General features: G+C 48.0%; 1 protein-coding gene across 4 annotated transcripts in view; it reads left to right on the forward strand.

Annotated features, from left to right (window-relative positions):
* The window catches only part of MTHFSD (methenyltetrahydrofolate synthetase domain containing), a 29083-nt gene that overhangs the window by 2055 nt on the left and 1505 nt on the right, over positions 1-25523 (forward strand). For 2 of the 4 annotated variants that reach the window (XR_012057702.1, XM_072934248.1), the window contains exons 3-7: positions 515-628; positions 3012-3102; positions 4500-4612; positions 4824-4949; positions 13762-13902. Coding sequence is in view for 3 of the 4 variants with exons in the window: in XM_072934248.1 (XP_072790349.1) it covers positions 515-628; positions 3012-3102; positions 4500-4612; positions 4824-4949; positions 13762-13902 (585 nt within the window). In the remaining variant the exon portion in view is untranslated. Of the gene's footprint in view, positions 1-514; positions 629-3011; positions 3103-4499; positions 4613-4823; positions 4950-13761; positions 15003-25523 lie in introns of those variants that run through there. The other 2 variants (XM_041718569.2, XM_041718570.2) reach the window with 1 other exon arrangement.

Genomic DNA, 25523 nt, shown 5'->3' on the forward strand with positions numbered 1-25523 from the left:
TCAATATCATGGAGTGGTTTAGGCTGGAAGGGATTTGAAGGGTAATTCAGTTTCAACCCCCTGCCATAGCAAGAGACACCTTTCACCATCCCAAAGTGCTCCAAACCCCATTGTCCAACCTGGCCTTGGGCATTCCAGGGATCCAGAAGCAGCCACAGCTTCTCTGGACACTTTCTCTGCCCACCCTCACAGGGAGGAATTTCTCCCTAATATCCCATCTAACTCTGCCCTTTGTCAGTTTGAAGTTGTTATCTCATAAAGCTATTTAGAGACATAGCTTTAAAGGAGGAATTGTCATTAAAGGTATGTCCTGAAATACCTTCAGATCTCTATTTTACCTTTATTTCTTCAATCAATCTTTCAGTGGAATTTTCCTGTATTGGCAGAAATTAATCTTACATGCACTACACAATCTGCAGCATCAAAAATTGAATATTTGGCCATCTGGTTTTTAGTGTGTGACAATAAAAATATTTCTTCAGTGTTAAATGAACGTTCTCATGTGGTTCCTCAGGCAAGGAAGACTTTGCTGGTTCCCACACCACGTCTGAGGTCTGGGCTGTTCAACAGGATTGTTCCTCCTCCTGGTGCAACCAAGGAGATGCTGAGAAGGTGTGCCACATCTCAGGTGGGAATCAGGAGTCAGGGAGGGCTGAATTTACCTGTGGCCTCAGGATGGACCAGCTGGAAGTTAGTAAAACTGAAATCCCTTCCTGTTAGGATGTTATTCCTGGGTTTCTGTACATTGATAATATTGAAATCAGGAGAAAATTCAGTCTTAGCAGGGTTGAAAGGGACTGGAATTGATATTTCTCGTTTCTTTGGAAAATGATGAGCGACTTGAGGTGAGTCAGATCTTTCTTCATGCTCCTACATTCTGCACTTGTGAGCTGCTGAACCCTCTGGGGAATATTCTAGTGCCCTTAGGTGTTACCAAATAGGAAAGTTGAGGTTTTTTTATGGAATACAGCATCCAGGAGCCGTGAATTGTGGTGAATTGTGGTGGATTGAATTGTGGTGAATTGTGGAGAGATGTGGTGCATTGTGGTGAATTGTGTTGAAATGTGGTGAATTGGGGTGAACTGTGGTGAATTGAATTGTGAATTGTGGTGAATTGAATTGTGGTGAACTGTGGTGAATTGTGAATTGTGGTGAATTGTTGTGAATTGTCATGAACTGTGGTGAATTGTGGTGAATTGAATTGTGGTGAATTGTGGTGAATTGTGAATTGTGAATTATGGTGAACTGTGGTGAACTGTGGTGAATTCTGGTGAATTGAATTGTGGTGAACTGTGGTGAATTGTGAATTGTGGTGAATTGTGAATTGTCATGAACTGTGGTGAACTGGTGAATTGAATTGTGAATTGTGGTGAACGGTGGTGAACTGTGATGGATTGTGGTGAATTGAATTGTGGTGAATGGTGGTGAATTGTGAATTGAATTGTGGTGCATTGTGAACTGAATTGTGAATTGTGGTGAACTGTGGTGAACTGTGGTGATTTGTGGTGAACTGAATTGTGAATTGTGGTGAATTGTGGTGAACTGAATTGTGAATTGTGGTGAACTGTGGTGAATTGAACTGTGGTGAATTGTGGTGAACTGTGGTGAACTGAACTGTGGTGAACTGCGGTGAATTTTGGGTTTGCACTCAGCGGGGCCAGCACAGGAGCTGAGGTTCCAGCTCTGCAGCGCGGTCTCTTGCTGCCCTCTCGTGTTCCAGCCTCAGCGTACAGCTCAGCCCTGGGGCCACACAGCCCTGCAGCTTTCACATCCATTTTATCTGCCACGAAAACCCAGCTGCTTCCTGCAGGGATTTATTCCTCCTTTATCTCCTGCTAAAGGCAATAAAGTTCTGCAGCCACCCCATCAACAACTGAGGTTGTAAATGGGTAATTAGTGGTGGCTTTCTTTGTTGGGAGTTCTGTTGCAGTCATTAACTAATTAAGCTGTTCAGGACTGAAGAGCACTTTTGCAAGAGATCTTTCTCTTGGCCTGCTGTCTGATCTGGGCTCTTACCACCATGTGTCTGGTTTTTCCCCCAGCCCACTAATGAAAAAAATGCTGTTGGCAGTTTGTATTTACAAAGCACTGTGCAAACAATCCTTACCACACTGCTGGGAAGTGCCTGATGGGCATTAGTGCTGATAGTCAGGCACAAATTGCTGAATTCCTGGGGTTTGTGCTCTGCACAGAAAATGTTTGGCTCTTTATTGTGATTTTAATGTTGTGAATTTATAATTAACAGCGAGTTGAGCTGGTGTGGGGAGCATTTGTAGTGTGCTGTACGCGTACATTGGGAGTGATTGAATCACAATTCAATGTTTTTAATTAAATTAATTAAATTGAATTTAACTATTTTTAATAGTTCTAAACCTCTGATATTTAAAAACCCAAGTAAACATAATTTTTAATTTCTGCAGTCTGGACAGAATTTTCATTAAAATGAGAATGGATTGAAGAACAGTGGGTGGGGTTGAACAGGGAGAGAGGAGAAGAAAAAAATAATTTTATCATTTTTTGTAACTTGAGATTTATTTGTGCTGTAGCTGTCTGTGTCTAAATTAACTTTGTGATTTGTATTTCAGAATTAATTGAAGCATTTGTAGTGCTCTGGTATTCCTCAGGATTTTAGTAGAGTGGGGAAGTGTGAATAGGAAGTGTCACTTGCCTTCTTTTTTAGGAACAGATTTCCAAAAAAGTGTTTCGAAACTATCAGGTTTTGATCCTAAATAAAAAACCTTGCTTCTAAAAGTGCCCACCTCCCTCAGCCCTCCTTGCAGTGTGCCAAAATTCCTGTCACTGTAGTAGGGAATCTATTCTAGGATTCCCTGGGGGGATAACTTCTCAGACATGTACAGTTTGGCTAAACATGGAAGAGACACTTGGAAACGTGGGGAGTTACTTGGATTTATCAAAATATCCTGCATTTCTGCCTCAGTTCTTGGAAGATTGTGCACTTTGCAAACCTCAAATGGTTTTTTTTTATTGTTTGTTTTTTTTTTTTCCTGCAGGGTGTAAAAGACTACAGCGTGCCTGTGGGGCTGGATGGGAAAGCACAAGTGGACTTGGTTGTTGTGGGATCAGTGGCTGTCTCTGAAAAAGGTAAGGAAAAACCTCCAGCAGGAAGGTCCTGTTATGTATGATTATAATTTGCACCAATGAAATGTTGTACTGAATCAAGGGAAATATGATTTGGCATGTATAATATTTAGTTGTTACAAAATACACACACCAGCACTGTGAGCTGCCCCCACACACATATTCGGTTACACCAGAGCTGGTTTTATTTTTTGGACAATGCCTCATTTACAATTTAATACATGTGGCCAGTCTGGAGATGGGCTGTCCCAAAAGGATACTGGAACACCTGGGAGCTGATCAATACCAGAGGACCTGGGAGCTGATCATCCTGGAAAGGACCCAAGATTGGGATCGCTGGATCGGGAAAAATCGTCCACACCTGGACCTGGATGGGAAAAGAGCTTTATGAATATGTGGGACTCTGAATAGAAAGAAAAGGTGGATTGCTGAAATCCTGGCCTCGGGCAGAACATTTCCCACAAGAACTGCAGGGTCCAGGAGGAGGGTGTGTGTGTGTCCAGGGGAACCTCTGCCAGAGGCTCCTTCCTGTCACTCACCCAGCACCGAACCCGGGCTCAGCACTGCTCTTTCCTTGTGGCTGGCTCAGAGAGAATTCCATCCTAAATCAATTTTTTATTATTTCATTTTTAATTTAGCTAGACTAATTTTCATTTATAACAGTCCCAAGTCCCAGCACAGTGGCAGGAAGGCCACACCACGTGGCAGAGACAGATTTATCCTTGGAGCTGAGTTGTGGTCTTGGCTCTTTTGTGTGTGCCACATCCCTGCTCCCATCCCTGCATGAAGCTGGGATGCCTCAGGAGGCAGTGGGCACACAGCAGTGGGCTCAGAGATGTTTTGGCCTTCAGGAAAGCCCTTGAGGCAAGCAATTGTTTGTGTTTGACAGGAATCCATGCAGGCTCACACACAGGCTGTGTGAAAGGACTTGTGTTAGACCTGCTGATTCAGGACCTGTCTGGGGATCAGATTTTGCATTTTCTAGTATTTTGGAAACCTGCTGGTGCTGAAAAATTTTCCACTGACTTTATCCCTTGCCTAAAATAACACGGTTTTTATGTGTGACCCAGGCTCCTCTTTACCCACATTAACCTGTGTTGGACATGAATAGAAGGTTCTAAATACAATTACTAAATAAACTGCTGGTTTAACTGCTTTGAATTTGTTTATTCTGAATAAGAAGCTTCTGGGATCTTTTAGGAGTCATTGAAACTGATGTTTTATTTCATTTCAGTGCTGATTTCAAGGAAAGCTACACTCTGTGAGAGATGCTGATCTGATTTTTTCCAGAGTTACAACTTGCAGACTGCTGGGTTAATTACACCATTTTAACAACAACTTTCCACTGTGCTGTTTGTTTTTGTTTTTGGTTTTTTTTTTTCCACTTTTCTGTACTTTAGGCTGGAGAATTGGCAAAGGGGAAGGTTATGCAGACATGGAATATGCAATGATGGTGTCCATGGGTGCAGTGCAGGAGGACACACCTGTGGTTACCATCGTGCACGACTGCCAGGTGAGCTCAGATGTTCAAATATCCCCTCTGCAGCTGGGAGGGAGCTCTGGGACACTTCCTGCTCTGTCTGGAGAGGAGACATGGAATGAAGCTGGTTTGGCATCTTTATTCCTATTGTCTTTGATGGATTTTCATGTGACAAGACAACAGGAATGGGGCACAGCTTTAGGGAGTTTGTTTTTAGCTGCTTAACCAAATCTCTGCCTTGTAGGTGCTTGACATAGCAGAGGAGCTCCTGGGTGATCATGATTTAACTGTGGATTACATCCTCACTCCAACAAGGATTATCCAAACTAACTGCAAACGACCAAAACCTCAGGGAATACTGTGGCACAAGGCAAGTTCCATCTTAATCAAGTTAAATCTTAAACCTTTGCTGCTGGTGGCACAAGGCAAGTTCAATTTTAGGTTAAATCTTAAACCTTTGCTGCTGATGGCACAAGGCAAGTTCAGTCTTCATCCAAGTTAAATCTTAAACCTTTTACTGCTGGTGGCACAAGGCAAGTTCAATCTTCATCCAAGTTAAATCTTAAACATTTTGCTGCTGGTGGCACAAGGCAAGTTCAATCTTAATCAAGTTAAATCTTAAACCTTTGCTGCTGGTGGCTTATAGATATCAAAAACCTACTGATAAACCCTCAATTTTTATATAGAAACATTATTTTTTAAATTAGAAATACTTGGTGAAAGAGCAGATGTGCTTGTCAGGTGAAACAAAACAGCAGCATCTGTGAGCAGAGGGGTTTGAGGGGTGATGGTGAGGAGGAGAGATATTTCCCTACATCTGAGGTTGCTGTTTCCAATGGATTATCAAGAGCTGGCTGCCCCATCCTGGAAGTGTCCAAGGCCAGGCTGGATGGGCTTGGAGCAATTTGGGATAGTGGGAGCTGTCCTAGAGGGGTGGAATTGGTGGGTAAAGTCTGTGCTGCTCTGGTTGTGAAAGGAAAACAAAACCTGCTGCTGGTACATCCCTGTTTCTGCAGTGGATTCACTTTCCAAGGATAAATTTGTGGCTGGAGCTCGTTTTCAGGTGGGAGAACAGGGATTTAAACATGAATCTTTCTTTATTGGAAGTTCCTCTGTTATGGATTTGGCCTTTTCCTCCTGCCCAGTGACAGAAACTTCCTCAGCTTCCCAAATAATTTCAGGAAAGCCTCGAGTGAATTGTTTTACTGGAGGTTCCTGCTGGGAAAACTTTTTCTTTGTCATTGGATTTTCATTTCTAAAATCGTCCAGTTAGGGAGCAGACACAATCCTGCATGAGTGAGTACAGCAGGAATGCCAAAATGAGGAATTGTGCACCCACATCTTGCAGAAACTGAGGAATTTTAAGGCAATATTCCCAGGGAAATCAAAAGTTGTTTGTTAAAATTTGCTAACCAGCTAAAAGAGTTAAATTCCTTTAGGTAATGTATCTACAACAAACAAATTCTAGCCAGGACTATTTTTATTCCAATAGTGGGAGAGCATTTTACCCTGCCTGTGGTTGAGGATTTGAGGTTATAAATAAATAAATAACAGCTCTGTCTGTCCTAGTGCATTTTTTCCATTGAATTATTTTTGAATTGTATTTTTTTTAGTATATTATTGAATGTAATTGTGTTGAAGGCCTACCCCTTGTGCTCCATCCATCCTGCCAACATATTTTTGATCAGTTTGTCTGCCTTGGTGTCAGACTTCTCAGTAAGTGGCCTTGCTGACACTTTTTTTATTTCTTTTTTTGTGCCTTTAGCAGAAACTGAATTTTTTGCAGCTTTCACTGAGAGTGGAGCACAGATTGACCCTTTATTTGTATTTGAGTGTTGATGTAACACCTTTTGTTTGGAGCTGTGTGGATTAAATAGGAATACTGGAGAAGACCAGGGATAATAATCACTTTTCTGTCATTTTGGGACCAGAACAAAGTGTGGTGTCTGCATGAAGCAGAAATTGCCATGATCCCCCAGGGAAATGAGTGCCATTTATTTTTTGTGTGCCTCGGGTGGTATCTGAATGTTCAGCTCTGCACAGAGGGGTTTGGAGGTGGGAGGTCTGGTTAATCACCAGGGTGTGAAAAAGCAGCATTTGATAGGGGCTATTTAAGTATTTGCTCTTTGGATTTTCCTGGCTACTTCTCTATCATTTTCTCTCCATCCTTTTCTCCTTCAAATCCTGGCTTTGCTGGTGCATTCTTGTTCCTCAGAGCAAAACTAAATGAACCAAGAGGCAGTGAGTAAATAAATCATCCACTTCTAAACAGGGGCTTTTGTCAACAGAGAGTAGCTTAACTTCCTTGTGAAGACTTGTGAGGTGAAAAATTCATTGTTTAAAAAAATAGCTGCTCCTTGGGAAGCAGGGCTGGATGAGGCCAGGAGAATGTTTAGGAGTTTGAAATCCAGGTGTTTGCAAATATGGGATTACAGCTAAGGATTGCTGTAAGGATGTGCTGCCAGTAATGCACCCTCAGCTCCTGAGGGAAGGAGGTGCAAACAAATCCTTGGCTGCATTTTCCTGGAGTGCTCTTGTGTGTTCTGAGCTGTTGAAGGACTTTCAAGGAAGTGCAAGAGCCACAATACCATCAATACCAAAGAATCATTATCAAGCACTCCAGAAACACTTTTAAATCCACAGTGCTGGGGGGGTGTTTGTGGGACTTTTGTGCCTCTGAGGTCACAGTTTTGGGACATCAATTTGAGGTACTGGAGGGCAGCAAGAGCTGCTGAGAGCTGAGCACTCTGCAAAACTTTATTTGGATGCCAGTGGAGAATAATTTGGCTTCATCTGCCTTGAAAATCCAACCCATTGTTTGTGGGAACTGTAAATTCATGAAGCTACTTGCTTTCTCATTTAATGTTTTCTATGGGTAACTGTGATCTTTATCTGGGACACTGGCTATTATATTTGTCCCAATTATCAAGTTATTTGTGCTGTGCTTATTATAAATTGAAACTGTACAGACAAATTAAAATATTTGGGTTCATGAAGAGGGAAAGGAGAGTAGTTGGTGGAAAAATCACTATATTTTAGCAAGCATTTCCTTTTGGTTTTGAAATAATTCTTTTGCTGAGAATTTTATAGCAGTAGGAAAAGAATTAAAATGAAAAGAAATGAAATAAATGAAATGAACTGTGGGGGGAATCCCAATGGCAGAGATGGAAACCCTCTGACAGCAAACATCTTTGGGTGTGTGATAGAGCATTTAGAACGGAAAAGCTCAAAAAATGCACCCATCCAAGCTGGCAAATCCTTCAGCAGAAGGATTTTGCCACTGAAATTGCAGTCAGTGTAGGCAGGGCTTTGTTTTGGGGTGGTTTTTGGGATGCTGGGGGCAGGGAATGCTTCCCCACATCTCAGCACCTTTGCCAAGCTGAGCCTCGCTGCAGAATCCCCGGCATGCACGGGTGGATTCCAAGTGTGGGCTGCACAAGTTTCTCCTGAGGGACACCAGCAGGCTCCACGGGCTGCCAGCTCCCTGAAATATGTCCTTGGATTGTGTGCACATATTTGGACATTTTGTGCAAGCGAATGATAAAATGTTCAGCCGTGCTGGCCTTGCTGCCCCGGCCTTGTCTGTGCCACAAATCCCTGTTTGCTCAGAGCTCCTGGAAACGAGGACACAGCATGAAAAGCTGGGTCTGTCCCAAGGAGGTTTTGAGCAATCTGGGGTCAGAACCCTCTGAGATGAGCCTTGCAAACAGCTTTAGCTCACCTGTTTGGAAGGGCTGATGGATCTGCAGCACTGGAGATGTTTGGTGCTGTTTGCAGCCTGCCAGGGCAGCAGCATCAGTCTTCATCTTAAAATTATGGAATGGGTTGGGTTGAAAGGGATTTGAAAGAGAATCTTATTCCAAGCCCCTGCACACCTTCCCAGCTGCTCCAAGCCCTGTCCAACCTGGTCTTGGACACTTCCAGGGATCCAGGGGCAGCCACAGCTGCTCTGGGTACCTGTGCCAGGGCCTGCCCACCCTCCCAGGGAACAATTCCTTCTCTATAGCTAAACTGAATTTTTCTCTCGTCCATTCTGAGGCCATTCCCCTTGTCCTGTCACTGATGAGCAGTCCCTCTCCAGCTTCCTTGTAGCCCATGCAGATCCTGGAAGGAGCTGGGATATCTCCAGCCTGAACAATTCCAGCTTTCTCAGCCTGTCCCCACAGGGGAGGTGTCCCAATCCTCCTGCCAACTTTGTGGCCTCCTCTGGACTTGATCCAACATTCCGTGTTTTTGTGCTGCTGGGGACACCAGAGCTGAGCACGGGATTCCAGGTGGGGTCTCACAAAATCCAGGTGTTCCTGTGTCACTGAGATGAGGAGCTGTGGGAAGCAGAGTGAAATAGGATAAGGACAGCCTCCCATCCCATCCCATCCCATCCCATCCCATCCCATCCCATCCCATCCCATCCCATCCCATCCCATCCCATCCCATCCCATCCCATCCCATCCCATCCCATCCCATCCCATCCCATCCCATCCCATCCCATCCCATCCCATCCCATCCCATCCCATCCCATCCCATCCCATCCCATCCCATCCCATCCCATCCCATCCCATCCCTCAGGACTGCAGTGCTTCCAGGGAAATCTCGGTGCTGTCTGCCTTGGCCTGGGCTGGCTCAGGGGTCAGCATTGCTCACTCTGACACAGGACAATCCTCATTCTCCACAGCAGGATATGGGAAGTGGCTCTGATCAGAGATCTGGGAGGGCAGAGGGTGAGGAGAGCCCTGGTGCTCCAGCAGGGATGCTCAGGAGTCCGTCTGCCACCAGGTTTTAGGACCAAACCAGGTGTCATAGCATGGATGCTGTTGGGAGATTTATGTTGGCACTCAGCATCCAGGACTTTTTTCCTCAGGTTTCTGTCAGAAAGGGACCACATTCCCCTCCTCAGCTCCTTTCCCAGTAATTGTGTGCCAGAAGAATTTATCCAGCCTGCTGTCCTCTTTCCCCAAGGCTCTCCCAGCCAGGGCAGGGATTATTAAATGATTAATTGCCTTTGGTGGAGTTATTTTTAACCCAAATCACTTCAGAGTTTATGGCACAGACCCATGAGCACTTCTTGTGGCCAACCCCAGAGGGCTGAAGGGTGGAATTGGTCTGGGAATTGGTGGTCAGGGGATGATAGGGAACATCAGCTGTGGTTTCACTAGAAAAGCTAAATCCAAACTCAATCCAAAGTTTCAAAACATCAGGAAATGTTCTGCCCTTGGCTTTGAAGGGATGGGGGAAGCTTCCAGTGCTGGCTTTGCCCATGTTCACATAGATGGATCAACCAGACCTGGGCTGGGATGTCCCTTAAATTCTGGTTTAGCCAAAAGCAGTAGGTAGGGACAGGGATAGGGCTAAGCAAGGCTAGGGAGGACTGACCAGCCAGCACAGCACCCAGAAGTGTGCAGCTTGTTTGAAAGAGAGCAGGAATATCTTTGGCCTCTCTCCACGTGGAAATAAATCCTTGCAGTCCTCCCCAGCTCACAGGACAAAAGGAACTTTTTGCATTATTGTAATTAGCAACACATTGTGCTATCACAGGGTTCTTTTGTTTGCTCTTTTGCAACAGAGCAGAACAAGCTTTTTCCTCTCCCCTGCCACCCACTGCCCCCTTTGCCCTTTTAGTTCTCACCCCCAAAACCCAATGGATTTGTTTGTTGAATTGAAATCCCAAATCAAGTTTCTGCCTTTCCATGGAATAAAAGTGGAAGAAAACAGGGACAGGTTTAGAAGGTTTGACCCAGCTGAAATGTTCTCCTAGAGCCCAGAGAAAAAAGCCCTCAAGGTAAATCCTCTGTGCCTCTTGTGACAGCAGGGTGTCAGCTGACAGTGTCAGAATTTGCCTGATGTTTTTTACAGCTCTTTGCTAAGACAAAAAAATAGAAGTCTTAAATCAGCTGCCTTTGTTGCTTTGGTGAAGGTCTGTTGCTGTTGTGTTTGCACAGGGCTGGGTTTTGAGGGAATGACAGAATCACTGTGTTTGATCAGAACTTTAAAGGTGTGTTTGATCAGAACTTTAAAGAAAATAGTTCATAGCCCTTATGAAAATCCCAGAATCACTGAGGTTGGAAAACACCTCCAAAATCACCAAGCCCAACCTGTGACTGACCCCAGAGCAGACACCTGAGTGCCATGTCCTCTCTTTCCATAAACACCTCCAGGGATGAGGACTCCACCACCTCCCTGGGCAGTAATTCCAATGTCTAATCCCCCCTTCTGTGCAGAAATTCCTCCTAAAACATAAATGCTGTTGTCACTGCATCTTCCTGAGGCTGCCAGGAGCCTGAAACAGTAGCTCCAAGAGCTGCAGTCTGATGCCAAAATCTACTTAGTGAGAGGAGATGCCTGGTGGAAGTCTCTTAGAGATGCTGTTCCCTGGATTATCTAAATCCTGCCCTTGGATTGTCCTTGAAAGCCTGGGAATTCCAGGGTTTATCCTCTCAGTGCCCATCTCTGATTGCCCTAATCTCCAAAGCCCTGAGGGTTTGCCCTTGGTAGCATTTCCCTTTCTGACCAAACACCCAACCCGTGCCTTGGCAACTGAGTTTAATTTCAGGATGAAAGGAACTGTTCTTGGGTTGTGCTTTGGGGCCAGGAGTGATTGGTTGCATGAGAACAGAAAAATGTTTTTCCTGTTTGGTTTAATTAGCATAGAGCTTACATTTCATATCCAAATTTGACAGAGGACAACAAACATTCTTAATTGTTGGCCAGTACAATCAAAGTGAGATCCTTCAGCCCTTGGTTTGATGTTGTATCACTCAGGGAAGGGGAGCTTGCTGTCACACACAGCACTTGGAATTCCTGGCTGAGAAAAACAAATCAGCCCCAGCATCCACAGAATAATAACTCGGTAAAATGTGGAAATGCTCTGCACCTTTGTGTGTGTGGAGGCTCCTGGAGCAATCCCCAGAGCAAATCCTGCTGTTTGATGTTGTGTTAGCAGAACCAGCACAGGCTTTATGGAGATTATGTTTTTATTTAGTTCCAGCCTGAAATAAATCCTGCTTGTTTGCTCTTCAGAAGATTAAGAGAATTCTGTTGAGTGACTTGCCTGTCACCTCATCCTGACATTGCCCCCACCCTGCCTTGGCTTTTCCTCGAGTCACTTCAGAGCTGAGCCCCTGTCCCCAGGGAGCTGAGCTTGATGTTGTGCAGATCCAGGCTGGCTGTGGCTGTAACTGGAGGAGCAGGAATTCATTCAGGGGCTCTGGGCTGGGTGAGGTCTGAGCTGGAGCTCTGCAGGCTGTGCTGGCTGCGATATCCTGGTGCTGCTCAGTCCAGCCTGCTGAGGGTGGTGGCCCTCTCCCGTTCTGGGCTACCAGCCTGGGTCTCTGCTAGCTCAGGCATTGCTTCCCCAGGCTCTGTTTTGCTCCCTACATTTCAGCATTGGATCTGGTGTTGATGGATGTTGGACTTGTCCAGCAGCCAAGCAGGAATTCCTCCTCCTTCCAAGCTCAGTGTGCAAGCCAAGAACTCAACCACATGAGCTGGGGAACCAGTGCATTTCCTGCCAGTGTCTGAGTGCAGCCTGGGGCATCTCATGCCTCACATGGATGGGGTTCAGCTGCTGAGAGGAAGAGCCCTAACAGAAAAGCTCCTTGGGAGCAGGGCATGGATGGATGGATGGACAGAAGGAAGGAATAACGGGCTCACAGTGGGAGCGCAGTGTCCGAGCGCTTCCCTTCCCTGCTCCAGCAGATCCACGTGGGATTGAGGAGCTGTGGCTGGTGTGGGAGGTCGGATGGCACAGAGGGGATGTGCCCCCAGCAGGGGATGTGCCTCCAGCTGGGCCCACATCCACAGGAACCCTGCTCCAAGGCACGCTCCTGCTGCAGCTTCCACCATTGTGTGAGCCAGCCCACGGGATATCCTGTGCTGGGCGAGCAGAGCACCAGGAGCTCTGAGAATGGAAGTGTCTGATGGGTTGGGATGGGTTCTGCCAGAGCAGGGATTGTGTGGGGTTCTGGCAGGGCAGGGATTGTGTAGGGTTCTGTCAGGGCAGGGATTGGGATGGGTTCTGGCAGGGCAGGGATTGTGTAGGGTTCTGTCAGGGCAGGGATTGGGATGGGTTCTGTCAGGGCAGGGATTGTGTGGGGTTCTGGCAGGGCAGGGATTGTGTGGGGTTCTGTCAGGGCAGGGATTGGGATGGGTTCTGTCAGGGCAGGGATTGTGTGGGGTTCTGCCAGGGCAGGGATTGTGTGGGGTTCTGCCAGGGCAGGGACTGTGTAGGGTTCTGCCAGGGCAGGGATTGTGTGGGGTTCTGGCAGGGCAGGGATTGGGATGGGTTCTGCCAGGGCAGGGATTGTGTGGGGTTCTGGCAGGGCAGGGATTGGGATGGGTTCTGTCAGGGCAGGGATTGGGATGGATTCTGCCAGGGATTGGGATGGATTCTGCCAGGAAAGGGAAGTGTGTAGGGCTCTGTCAGGGCAGGGATTGGGATGGCTTCTGCCAGCCAGGGATTGTGTAGGATTTTGCCAGGGCAGGGATTGTGTAGGATTCTGTCAGGCCAGGGAATTGTGTAGGGTTCTTCCAGGTCAGGGGATTGTGTAGGATTCTGCCAGGGCAGGGATTGTGTGGAATTCTGCCATGCCAGGGAATTGTGTAGGATTCTTCCAGGCCAGGGAATCGTGTAGGATTCTGCCATGCCAGGGAATCATGTAGGATTCTGCCATGCCAGGGGATTGTGTAGGATTGTGCCAGGCCAGGGACTGTGTAGGATTGTGCCAGGCCAGGGAATTGTGTAGGATTGTGCCAGGGCAGGGGATTGTGTGGAATTGTGCCATGCCAGGGATTGGGATGGATTCACCAGGGCAGGAGCACGGGCTCTCAGTCAAAGCAAACACAGAGGGAGGACAGGGAGAATGCAGATCGGAAGGCACTCGGATAAATAAATGTCAAATTGAATAATCCTGACTCAGGTTGGGATTTGCCTGCTGGATCCATGTTGTGCTGCTCACTTCAAGAGCCACTAATGTTTATTTTTGTCCTGCAGTGTATATTTAGGGAGACTTCCCAATCAGAGCAGCAATTAGGAACATTTGGAATGCTCTGACACTGTGTGTGGCAGCAGGATAATAAAGTTCCTCTCTTTTTATGGCACAAACGAGCCCTGATGCTCATCATCTTTTTCTGGAAGGCAAGAAATCCTTTTATAATATTATTATTATTATTATTTTCCTCCTTTTTAGGTCAGCTCTGAGATGCTGGGAAAAATCCCCATCCTAAAGACTCTTCGAAGCAGGGAGAAGCAGGCTGGCAAGGATGTCACCCTCCAGGATGAACAGCCAGCCCTGGCAAACACCAAGAGAGGAACAATTTCAAACAAGAAGGTGATGGCTGCAAATCCCCAAGCACAGGCTGCTCCAGTGGGAGAGCCCCATGTGGAAAATGATCCTGAAAATCCCAAATTCGAGGGATCTGACACAATTAGCACTGTGTTTGTGGGGAACTTGCCTGGCAGCCTGAGAGTGAGCGAGCTGAAAAGTGCCCTGAGGGAATTGCAGGTGGTTCCTGTGGGCTTGAAGTGGCAGGGAGCACAGCACAGGGCTTTCCTGCACTACAGGGATCAGGGAGCTGCACACAGAGCTGTGTCCTCCTTGCAAGGCCTGAGCCTTGGGGGCAATGCTCTGAGAGTGGAGCTGGCCAAGAGCCACAGGAGCAAAGGGCAAGGAGGAATCAATGGTCATGAATGAGGAGAAAAAAAAAAAAAAAGTGTGTTTTCATTGTTTTGTGAGAAGCCAACCTGAAGTTTTAAGTTCTTTTTGTAACATTCAGGTTTAACAAAACTAAATTTCTGCACAACTTTTCTTGGACATGCAAAGGTTTGTCCCCACTGGTGACAGAGGAGCCATTTCTCTGTAAATAATTGCTCACAAAGTAGCCACACTCTGCTTTTGGTGCTGTTTGGTGGTTTTGTTAAGCCTGGCTTAAAGCCTTAGCACCTGCAGCAGGGTGGTTCAGTCACTCATTAAGGTCAGACCTTTTATACCTGTGAGGGTAAAAGCCAGCAGCAGGAACCTGTCCTAAGGCTGACAGTTCTGTTTACTGAAAAATGGGCTTTGCCTGTTGGAAGTTTTCAATTTATTTTTTATAAAAATGAACAGAGATTTTCCTTTTTGTGCCTTGAAGAGTGGCTGTGGAAACACTGGTTTAGTTTTAGCTCTAGTAAGAGCTGGTGGGAAAGATGGGTACCTTTTTCTCAGCTTTTTGCTAAATCAGCCCTTGGTAAACTTTAGGAAAACAAATCCCAGTTTTCTCTGCTTTTCCCCAAAACTGCTTTTCTGATGGATCAAATAATCATAAAATTACAATGTTATAATTTAGCTATATAATTTTATAATTACCTGCTTTTTCTGATTGTCTCTTCTAATGGGATGTGATTCCGTTGCCTTTGTAAAATAACATTAATAATAATAATTTATTATAATAATTATTTATAATATTATTTATATTATTGTTGTTGTTGTAGTGGAAATGAAAAGCAGGCACACCATGGTCAGAACTTGTTGGTGCTTAGTCTGGCATGGAATTCTTTGGGAATTTGCTGGAGACTGATGCTGTGTCAGCATCCCTGATGCTCTTCCCCATCATCAGTGAGGAGGGTGAGACCAAACCACCCAACTTCTCCAGGTGAAAATGCTCCCAGGCACTGTCCTGGACATGAACATTCCCTTCCACTGTAATGGCCAATAATGATTTATCTGCTATGGCTCTTATTACCATTTTTTTTCCCCTTGGGTTTCCTATTCCTGAAAAACAAGTTAAATTTTGGCCCAACCATCCTTTTTAAACAGAAGCACTTTTGCCAGTGATGCTGGGCATGTAGTCAAAGTAAGCATCTAAATGGATTTTTTTTCTTTAAAGTAACAGTTGGAAAGTTGTTTTTTTTTTAGCCAGGGAGTACTGTTAAGTATATTTTAAGCAGATTATTATGCCTTGAGGGTCAGACGTTTATTCAGTATTAAATAAAAAGTTCTCAGCGTTATCATGTGGCTCTGCAGGGAAGGGCTGAAGGAAAGCTGCATCCAGCCCTGGGATCCCAGCAGAGGAAGGACAAGGAGCTGCTGGCAGAGTCCAGAGGAGGCAGCAGGATGAGCAGAGGGATGGAGGAAAGGGACAGAGAGGTGGAATTGTTCAGGGGTGAGCTCAGAACTTTGCAGATGGAACTGACTCCTCCTCCCGATGGAGAGAGACACTGGACATGGCCCTGGAGTGGCTTCAAACTGCCACAGGGCAGGGTTAGATGGGATCTCAGGGAGAAATCCTCCCCTGGGAGGGTGCCCAGAGCAGCTGTGGCTGCCCCTGGATCCCTGCAAGTGCCCAAGGCCAGGCTGGACACTGGGTTTGGGGCACCCTGGGGTGGTGGAGGGTGTCCTTGTTCACAGCACAGGGGTTGGAACACGATGATCTTTCAAATCCCTTCCAACCCAAACCATTCTGTCATTCTGTGAACTTCTTGTAAGGTCAGCAAAGGATCTGGAAAAAATCAGTAGTTCCATTCCATTCTTTGTACAGCTCCAAGTGATTTGCAGTATCACTGAGCCCAAATTCAGACAAGCACTGCACAAAACCCTCTGGGTCTCATTTCAGGGCTTGTGCCTTCCTGGGTTATGTTACTGCCCAAACACACTGCCTGCATCATCAGCTTCCAAAGCAGAGGAAAGAAAAGCAAAAAAATAATTATCCATCCCTGCCTGCCCTTTCCAGATGATGGCAAATTGAGTAATGAGATCATTTGCTGTTCCTTTTGACTCTGGGATATTTCTTGCTCTGCTGAAGATGTCCAGGTGACCTTAGCAGTTAAAAGCCAATGACTCTGCCAACGAAAACTTCAGGATCTCAAACTTCCCCTGGTGCATTTCAGGTGGGACCACCCTTTTCTGGTCACATTTGTGGGAATCACATCCTCTACCTTCTTTCCTTTCTTCCCATCTTGAGTTTCAGTGCAGATCTGTTTATGTGTTCTGTAAATGTGGTAAGTTTGCTTGCTTTCCTGCCAGCCCAGCCTGCAGCCAGGGGCCAGTTTTGTTTGGACAAACATCTGGATGTTTTTCTGTTTGCAGCTGTGGTTCTGGGTGAAGCCACAGGTGAGCAGTGTCCAAAATCTTGGCTCTTTCCAGCCTGTCACTTTTTTTTTTTTTCTGTCACGTATTTCACTGCCACATTTCCCTGTGTTTACCCAACATCCTGTTGCTTTCTCAGCTGAGAGTTAAACTCTAAACCATGATGTGAGGAGATGCTAACTAGGGGTATGCAACAGGTTGGAAATCAGGAGGAATTTCTTCATGGAAAGGGTGGTCAGGAATTGGAATGGGCTCCCCAGGGAGGTGATGGAGGTGCCCAGGGGAGGGCTGGACCTGGCACTCAGAGCTCTGGGCTGGTGACAAGGTGGGGATGGGTCACTGATTGGATTTGATGATGCTGAAGCTCTTTTTCAACTTTTATGATTCTATGAACTGTGGTTAGGAAAAAAATAATTACTGTAAGCTTAAGCTAGTTAGCATTTTGAATGGACTGGAAAAATGCTGCGGTGATCCTTGTATTTTTGATGGAGGTTATTCAGGTGCTGCCATCCCAGTCAGTGAATCCCTCTCTGAAATCAGTGCAGCTCCACCTTGGAGAGCCATGGAAGCAGGGGCAGGGATGGGGCTCTAAAAGACATTTCAGTGCCAGCTGCCAAAGCGCTGTTGAATTAAAGGAAATTAATTAAGCACAAGAGTGGCCAAGGCACAGCCCTGCACGGCCTTCTGGTGTCTCCAGCTGTATGATGTGGATTTTCCCTTGTGGGCTGACCCTAAAGGAACCTAAGGGATGGTGTAGGAAAAGTGAATGGGGCAGCCTGCCTCTGTCAGAGCTGTTCCAGGCTCTCGGCATGCTCAGGGAGGCATCACTTAGAGCAGAGTCAGGAGGGATTTCTGTAAGTCCCCAAAACTCTGAAATGCAAGAGATTTTATTGAATCCTTGGGTTCTGCTCTTATAAGAAATCTCAAGGAATTGAAGCCTGCTGATGTTTTATTTTGGTTGAGACCAAGGTTATGCAAGATACCAACAATCAAACCATAAAATCCATACCCTGAAATATTCTCTGCCTGAATGAACAGCCTTTAAAGAGCAGAATACTGACTCAAGCCATAATTCCTCATTCTGTACCTGCTGCAGCTGTGACCTGTGCACAAAGACACAAAATGTGCCTCATCTCAGGTGGCTCCTGGCCCAGTTTTACTGCTTGAGACTCACCAGAAAACCATCAACGGTGGCAAAGCAGTGCCTGGGTGCTGCAGAAAAGTCTGAAATGCTGCTGATAGATCTCTGCTCTGCTTTTCATAGGGAGTGAAGTGATCCCCTTTTCATAGGGAGTGAAGTGATCCCTAGCACGGCAGAGCTGTGTGATGAGAAGAAACGTTCAGCAGCACAATGGGAAATGCTTTCCTGAGCCAACTTTGTTCCCAATAATTCAGGCTGAGGCTCTCTATTCTCTGCTCAGCCCGATGTCCTCGCCTGTCATGTGGTCAGGCACATTCTTTCCAGCTCCTTTCATGGCACAAACACTTGGGATGCTGCTGTGGAGCTGCTGTTGCTGCTTTTGAAGGTTCAGTGGGGGAAGTTTGTCTGGAGTGACCCCCTGGAGCTGGGTTTGGGATCAGCACTGACCACCGGTGTTCCATGAGGGACGTCACCATCCGAGGGCCGTTCTCCCTTCCTCCCTACCCTCATTTGTGGCAGAAATGCAGAGTGAAACCAGCACGGGCTGAATGGAGCCTCCACCAGCCCCGTGGTGGAGGACAGGGTGACTTTGGAGGGGGTTTTTGTGGGAAGCCATCAGTGCCAGCGTGGTGTGTGGCACAGAGCAGTGAGGCAAGGCTGGAATCTGCTAACAATGAGGCCGGGGTGGCTCTGTGCCACCCCAAAACTGCACAGGCGTGAGGGTTTTCCTCCAGCCAGCCGTGTCCATGCGTTTCCTGGAACACTGACAAGGCCACACAGCTTCAAGCCACCAAAGACAACAGTAAACAAGCTGGGCAGGCTCTGAGCTGCAGGAGTCAGAGACTGTTTCCAGGGAAGGAAAAAGGGGAGAAGAAAATCTCTCACCATCAAGGCTTTTTTCTTGCATCTCACATCCAGGTCCAGCATCTCCCTGATCCCCTCCCAAGAAGCAGCCTGGAAGGACAGAGGTTTTATCCCATTATCCCAATTAAAAAAAAAAAAAATCAGGAAAGGGATGGTTAAACATTGTCTCCAAGTCATGCCTTTATTTTGTGTATGCTTTTTTTTTTAAATTATTTCATCATCTTCTACTGCTCCAAAGGGAGGAACAAACGGCTTTTAGGGAAATGTTTCCATTGAAAACTCCAGCACTGGGGCTGTTTTTTCTCCACAGGGGTGAGGAGGGGGAGGAAAAGCGTGTGCAGGGATTTCTCTCGTTCCGGTTCCTCCAAAGGAACAGCCCCTCACAGCACTTCTGCCTCTGGAGGAAACATCTGTGGCTGTGGCCACGTTCCTTGGGCAAACCCCCCTGCTTGGGAGGCTGTTGTGTACCAAATGCTTTGATTTCCTGGTTGGCATCTCTTAAAGATTATCTCCCTCCCAGAAAAGGGCAGCATTTCCCATGTTTCCATGTGTAATGTCCGTGATGGCTGCTATAAACATCATGCAACGTTTCCCTGCCCCTCCTCTGACATAGGTAGCAAAATCTCTGCTTTTCATCTTTCAAAGCCCTGCAGGAATGTTTAGGGTCGTGTATCCTGCCATTGTTCTTGGCTGGGCATCCCACTGAAGTGCCTGGGAGAAATGAGTTCAGGATATGGATCTATCTCAGCTCCATCTCTGCTGCGGCCCCAGGAACATCCACATTTTACAGATGGGAAGGCAGAGATGGCTCCTGATAGACTGGAGGCAACTGGGCATTCCCAGCCCTTTGGAAAACAACAGCAGGACAAGCCAAAAAATCAGCAGAAGTTTAAAAATCCTCCAACCAAGCCCCTCTTGGGCTTTTCTGTGTGACAGAACTGATGTTCCCAACGAGGAGCATCAGGGTGGCTCTGGGAGCCTTTAATCCCACTGGTTCTCCTGTTCCAGAATTTTCCATCAAGGTTCCCAGCGCCACATCTTCTGCTCTGTGGCACCAAAGAGAATTTTTTTCCCAGAATTTTGCCCCAGGAACATCCACATTTTGCAGATGGGAATGCAGAGATGGCTCCTGATAGACTGGAGGCAACTGGGCACTCCCAGCCCTTTGGAAACCAGCATGAGGACAGGCCAGAAAATCAGAAAAAACTCTCAAAAAACCTCAGGCAAGCCGCTCTTGGGCTTTTCTGTGTGACAGAACTGATGTTCCCAATGGGATTTTTAATACCTGGAACATCAGGGTGGCTCTGGGAGCCTTTAATCCCACTGGTTCTCCTGTTCCAGAATTTTCCATCAAGGTTCCCAGCACCTTGGTATGCAAAGGGATAAACCACAGCTCCTGCTCTGGGAGACAAGGCACCAAAGAGAATTTTTACCCCAGAATTTTCACAGAATTTTGCCCCAGGGGCATCCACATTTTACAGATGGGAATGCAGAGATGGCTCCTGATAGACTGGAGGCAACTGGGCATTCCCAGTCCTTTGGAAACCAGCACGAGGACAGGCCAGAAAATCAGAAAAAACTCTCAAAAAACCTCAGCCAAGCCCTTGTTGGGCTTTTCTCTGTGACAAAACTGATGTTTCCAACATTTTGTCTCCCAGGGGATACCTGGAGCCTTGAATCCCACTGCTCCAGAACTTTCCAGGGACCAACCACAGCTGCTGCTCTGGGAGACAAGACGTGAAACACAAATTATTCCCCAAATGTGCCACCTCCAGAGGTCTCCAAGTCACACAAATGTGTTACCAACCACCCATCGCACACTTTGAGCCAAGCCAGGTTTACCTTTCCTTAAAGAATAAAGCAAACACACAGGGCAGTTAAACAGGATCCAAAAAAAGGCCAGGGGGAGAAGGGAAACATTGATGTGGTGAAAACTGCCACGTTTCTAAGCATTGCCATATCCATGGCTACCACTCCTTCAGATTTCAGAGTGAGTAATTGTTCAGACAGGAGCCATATTTGTGTTTTTCCAGAGGGATCTGGTGTTTTCCGAGTGTTTCCAGGCACCTGCGCTGCTCAGCCTCTGGAGTGTGGATTTCCATCCCTCTGGAGCTGCTGCTCTGCGGGGACTTCTCTTCACCCCCACTCAATTGCTGCAGCAAATTCTGCTCCAAATGAACTCCTGGTACCCCAAAGTCCCTGCAAAACTTTCCAGGCCATGTCATCCTGCTTTTCCAGGTGTGTTTGCTTATTTTTGCAGTAATTAGCCTGAAGCTGAGCCGAGCCACAGAGCTGCACTTTCTGTGCCGTTCCAGGGGTTTTGAGTCTTTAAATAAAGGAAGGTCTGTGCTCAGGCTGTGCTCTCACTGCTGAAGCCAAGTGGCACTGCCAGTGTCCTCACGTCCCTTCCCATGGTTAAACCGAGGTGGGTTCACCTCTGGAATTGCCATTTGCTCTCTGCTGCTCGTTCCAGAGATCTCTGAGGTGACCTCTGAGGAAAGGAAATCCCTCCTGATGGCACCGTGACCCCCTCAGTGAAACCTACCAAAGGATCTGCAGCTCCCCTGCAAAAATTTAGTTCAAGACTGGAGTTGGAATATTTATTAGAAGTTGGATGAAGCAGAGCAACCTCTGATTCATGGAATGGTTGGGGTTGGAAAGGACCTCAAAGTTCACCTCATGCCACCCCTGCCATGGCAGGGACACCTTCCACCGTTCCAGGTGCTCCAAACACATCCAGCCTGGCCTTGGGCACTGCCAGGGATCCGGGGCAGCCACAGCTGCTCTGGGCACCTGTGATAATGGAAATCTGGATATTGAGCCAGAAGATCAATAAGATTTATTCCTTCTATTGTCTTTTATTAATAATAAACCCACAGGATCATTTAGATTGGAAAACCCTCCCCTGGGATCACCCAGTCCAACCACTGATATGAATAATCTGGTTTTAATTCCTTACTGGATTCTGACAGGAAAAGTGATTTAAGAAAACAAGGCAGGCCCGTGCCTTTCCTCACTCGTGGAAGCAATGTGGGAATTTCTGGGAATAACATCAGCTTCCAGCTGCAGAGCTGCACTGGGAGCACCTCCTGCTCCTCTGGGGGCTCCTCTCATCCTCCTGTTTGATCCCTGAGGATGACTCCTCATGGCCAGGATTCCTTGGCAGGGTTCAATCCTCCAGGAGCATCCCAGCACTGCCTTTTCCTGCAGAGCATCAGGCTGGAGTTACGCTTGGAAAGGGAACAGATGTTCAGGTGTGGCCTCCCAAAAGCATTGTGAAATCAAAGTCACCTTCCAAAAGTGACAAGAGCTGCTGTTTGATCCCCTGAGGTCCACAGATCCCAAATATTTTGGTTTTGAGGGAGAAGCCAGGCACCCACCGATTCTTACGGATCTCAGCCTTTATACCTGCTAAGAGCTTGGTGCCAAACTCATCCCTCGGCATCCCAAATACCCGTTTAAGATTCCAGGTGTTATTCCCACAGGTTAAGTCTCCAAGGTTTTCTGTAAATCTGGATAATCAACCCCATCTGAGAGCATCCTGTGTCAGGTGCCTGTATCCATGGGTTACTCCGTGCTTTTCCGTGCCAGCTATTCCCATCTGGGAAAGGTTTGATGCAGAAGTGCTCCATAAAGGAGTTTCACCTGGCGTGAAGATGGAAAAAAGGAATGTTCCCCCTCACAGGTCCGGATGCCAGAAGGGAAAAATGAAAACAAAATCAAGGCATTTAAAAAGAGATTTTTAAAAATTAATTAATAAAGAAGCCCCAAGAAAGGCTCCAGCCGGCCCCACCTGGGCGCGTTCGAAGCCAAATTTTGGCAAAGCCGCGGGCGGCGCTCCCCGCTCGCCGCCGCCAGGTGGCGCTGCCGCCAAGGGAACCCGCGACCCCGGGAGGCTCCGGACACACCGGGATCATCCAACAACACTGGGATCTTCTGGATCCCACCGGGATTGTCCGGACACACCGGGAGCCTCCGGACACACCGGGATCGTCCAACAACACCGGGAGGCTCCGGAGCCACCGGGATCGTCCAACAACACCGGGATCGTTCGAATCCACCGGGATCGGGATCGTCCGGATCCACCGGGATTGTCCGGACACACCGGGATCGTCCGGATCCACCGGGATTGTCCGGATCCATCGGGATCGGGATCGTCCGGATCCACCGGGATTGTCCAGACACACCGGGATCAGGATCGTCCGGATCCACCAGGATCTTCTGAACCCACCGGGATTGTCCAGATACACCGGGATCATCCAACAACACCAGGATCTTCTGGATCCACCGGGATCGTCCGGATCCACTGGGATTGTCCAGATACACTGGGAGCCTCCGGATCCACTGGGATCATCCGGATCCACCGGGATCATCCAACAACACCGGGATCATCCAACAACACTGGGATCATCCAACAACACCAGGATCATCCAACAACACTGGGACCTTCTGGATCCCACCGGGATTGTCTGGATCCACCGGGAGCCTCCGGACACACCGGGATCGTCTGGATCCACTGGGATTGTCCGGACACACCGGGATCGTCCAGATCCACCGGGATCATCCAACAACACTGGGATCTTCTGGATCCCACCAGGATTGTCCAGATCCACCAGGATCATCCGGGTCCACCGGGATCATCCAGAAACACCGGGATCTTCCAACAACTCCGGGAGTCTCCGAATCCACTGGGATCGCCCGGACACACCAGAATCATCCAACAACATCAGGATCATCCAGACACACCGGAATCATCCAACAACACCGGGATCTTCTGGATCCCACCAGGATTGTCCGGATCCCACCAGGATCTTCCAACACCCCCAGGAGCCTCCAGATCCACCAGGATCATCTGGATCCACCGGGATCACCCAACACCACCAGGATCGTCCAACAACACCGGGACCTTCCAACACCCCTGGGAGCCTCTGGATCCCACTGGCATCATCCGGATCCATCGGGATCGTCCAAATCCACCAGGATAACGCAACAACACCGGGATCATCCAGGTCATACCGGGATCATCCAATACCCTCAGGATCTCCCGGATCCCACCGGGATTGTCCGAACCCACTGGGATCATCCAAATCCCACCGGGATCATCCAAACACATCGGGATCATCTGAACCCACCGGGATCATCCAACATCCCCAGGACCTTCCAACATCCCCGGGATCATCCAAATCCCATCCCACCAGGATCATCCAGCACCCCCAGCATCATTCAACAGCTCCAGGATCATCCAAATCCCACCGGGATCTTCCAAATCCCCAAGGACCCCTCAAACCCACCTGGGATTGTCCAAAAGCCCCCAGGATCCCTCAGTCCCCCAGAATCATCCAATTCTCTCCAATCCTCAGAATCATCCAATGACCCCAGGACCTTCCAGAACCCCCAGGATCTTCCAAACCCCCCCCCCCAGGATCTTCCAAACCCCCCAGGATCCTCCAGAATCCCGAGGATCCTCCAAACCCCCCAGGATCCTCCAGGCCCAGGATCCCTGTGAGACCCCTAACCACCATTCACCCCCGATGCTGCCTCCCAAAAAAGGTTGCAGATCATCCCAATGGAACCTCCCAAAAAATGTGTTCCCCCCACAGGGGACCCAGCCCCACATCCCCTCTTCCAGGCCTTCCTTGGGATCTCTGCACTGTCCCAAAGCTGCTCCCTGCAGCTCTGTCCCCCACGAGCCCACGGGCAGGTGACAGTGGCAGACACGGCTCCGGCTCCGTGGTGGCCTTATAGGGATGGGGAAACATCCTGGGAGGAGCAGAGGGAAATGCTTTGCCACCAGAATTCCTGGGGACACCAATGTCCCCTGATCCAGAGGGGACATCCTGCCTGGAGACACTGGGCTCTGCTTCTCATAGTGCTCCAGAATTTTATCCCTGTATAAAATTCCTGGGCAGTTCCATCCCCGTAGAAAATTCCTGGGCAGTTCCATCCCCATAGAAAATTCCTGGGCAATTCCATCCCTGTAGAAAATTCCTGGGCAATTCCATCCCTGTATAAAATTCCTGGGCAATCCCATCCCCGTAGAAAATTCCTGGGCAATTCCATCCCTGTAGAAAGCCCCTGGACCTGCACAGGGCATCAGCAATGAGAAGCTGTTTGCTGTAGTGGAAATGCCGAAAGCCCAGAAGAAAAGGTGATGTTTTCCCTCAGGATTGGGATGTGAGGGGTGAGGAGCAGCTCGCTGGTGATGAGCACAACCGGATCTGAGCCTTTCCAGCAGCAAATCCCACATTTCTGCCCCACGTTTCTGAGCAAGCCCTGCCTCGCCGCTCTCCCAGGGCTCCCATGGCATTTCTGGGCATGTTTGTCCCCCCTCACCTCTTCTCAGAGCCCCGGCACCCCTGGAGAAGCACGAGCAGCTTGGGCTTTGCCATTCCCTGGCACTGAAAATACTGGGAAAAAAAACACTGGGATTTTGGAGATGGAGAGCTGGGGGGGGTTGCAAGATCTGGGGAGGTTTTGCAGGACCTGGTGGGTTTGCAGGACCTGGGGGGGTTTGTAGGACCTGGGGGGATTTCAGGACCTGGGGGGAGTTTGCAGGAACTGGAGAGGTTTTGTAGGACCTGGGGAGGTTTGTAGAACCTGGGGGGGGGGGGGGTTGCAGGAACTGGGGAAGTTTGCAGGAGCTGGAGGAGTTTGCAGGAACTGGGGGAAGTTTGCAGGAACTGGGGGGAGTTTGCAGGAACTGGGGGGGGTTGCAGGACCTGGGGGGTGTTTGCAGGACCTGGGGGGTTTGCAGGAGCTTGGGGGGGTTTTGTAGGACCTCGGGTTTTTGCAAGAGATGGGGATATTTGCAGGACCTGGGAGGGGGTTTGCAGGACCTGGGGAGGATTTGCAGGAGCTTGGGGGGGTTTTGCAGGAGCTGGGG

This window comes from Taeniopygia guttata, chromosome 11 (genome assembly GCF_048771995.1).
Source record: "Taeniopygia guttata chromosome 11, bTaeGut7.mat, whole genome shotgun sequence".
In the NCBI taxonomy this organism is placed as follows: Eukaryota; Metazoa; Chordata; class Aves; order Passeriformes; family Estrildidae; genus Taeniopygia; species Taeniopygia guttata.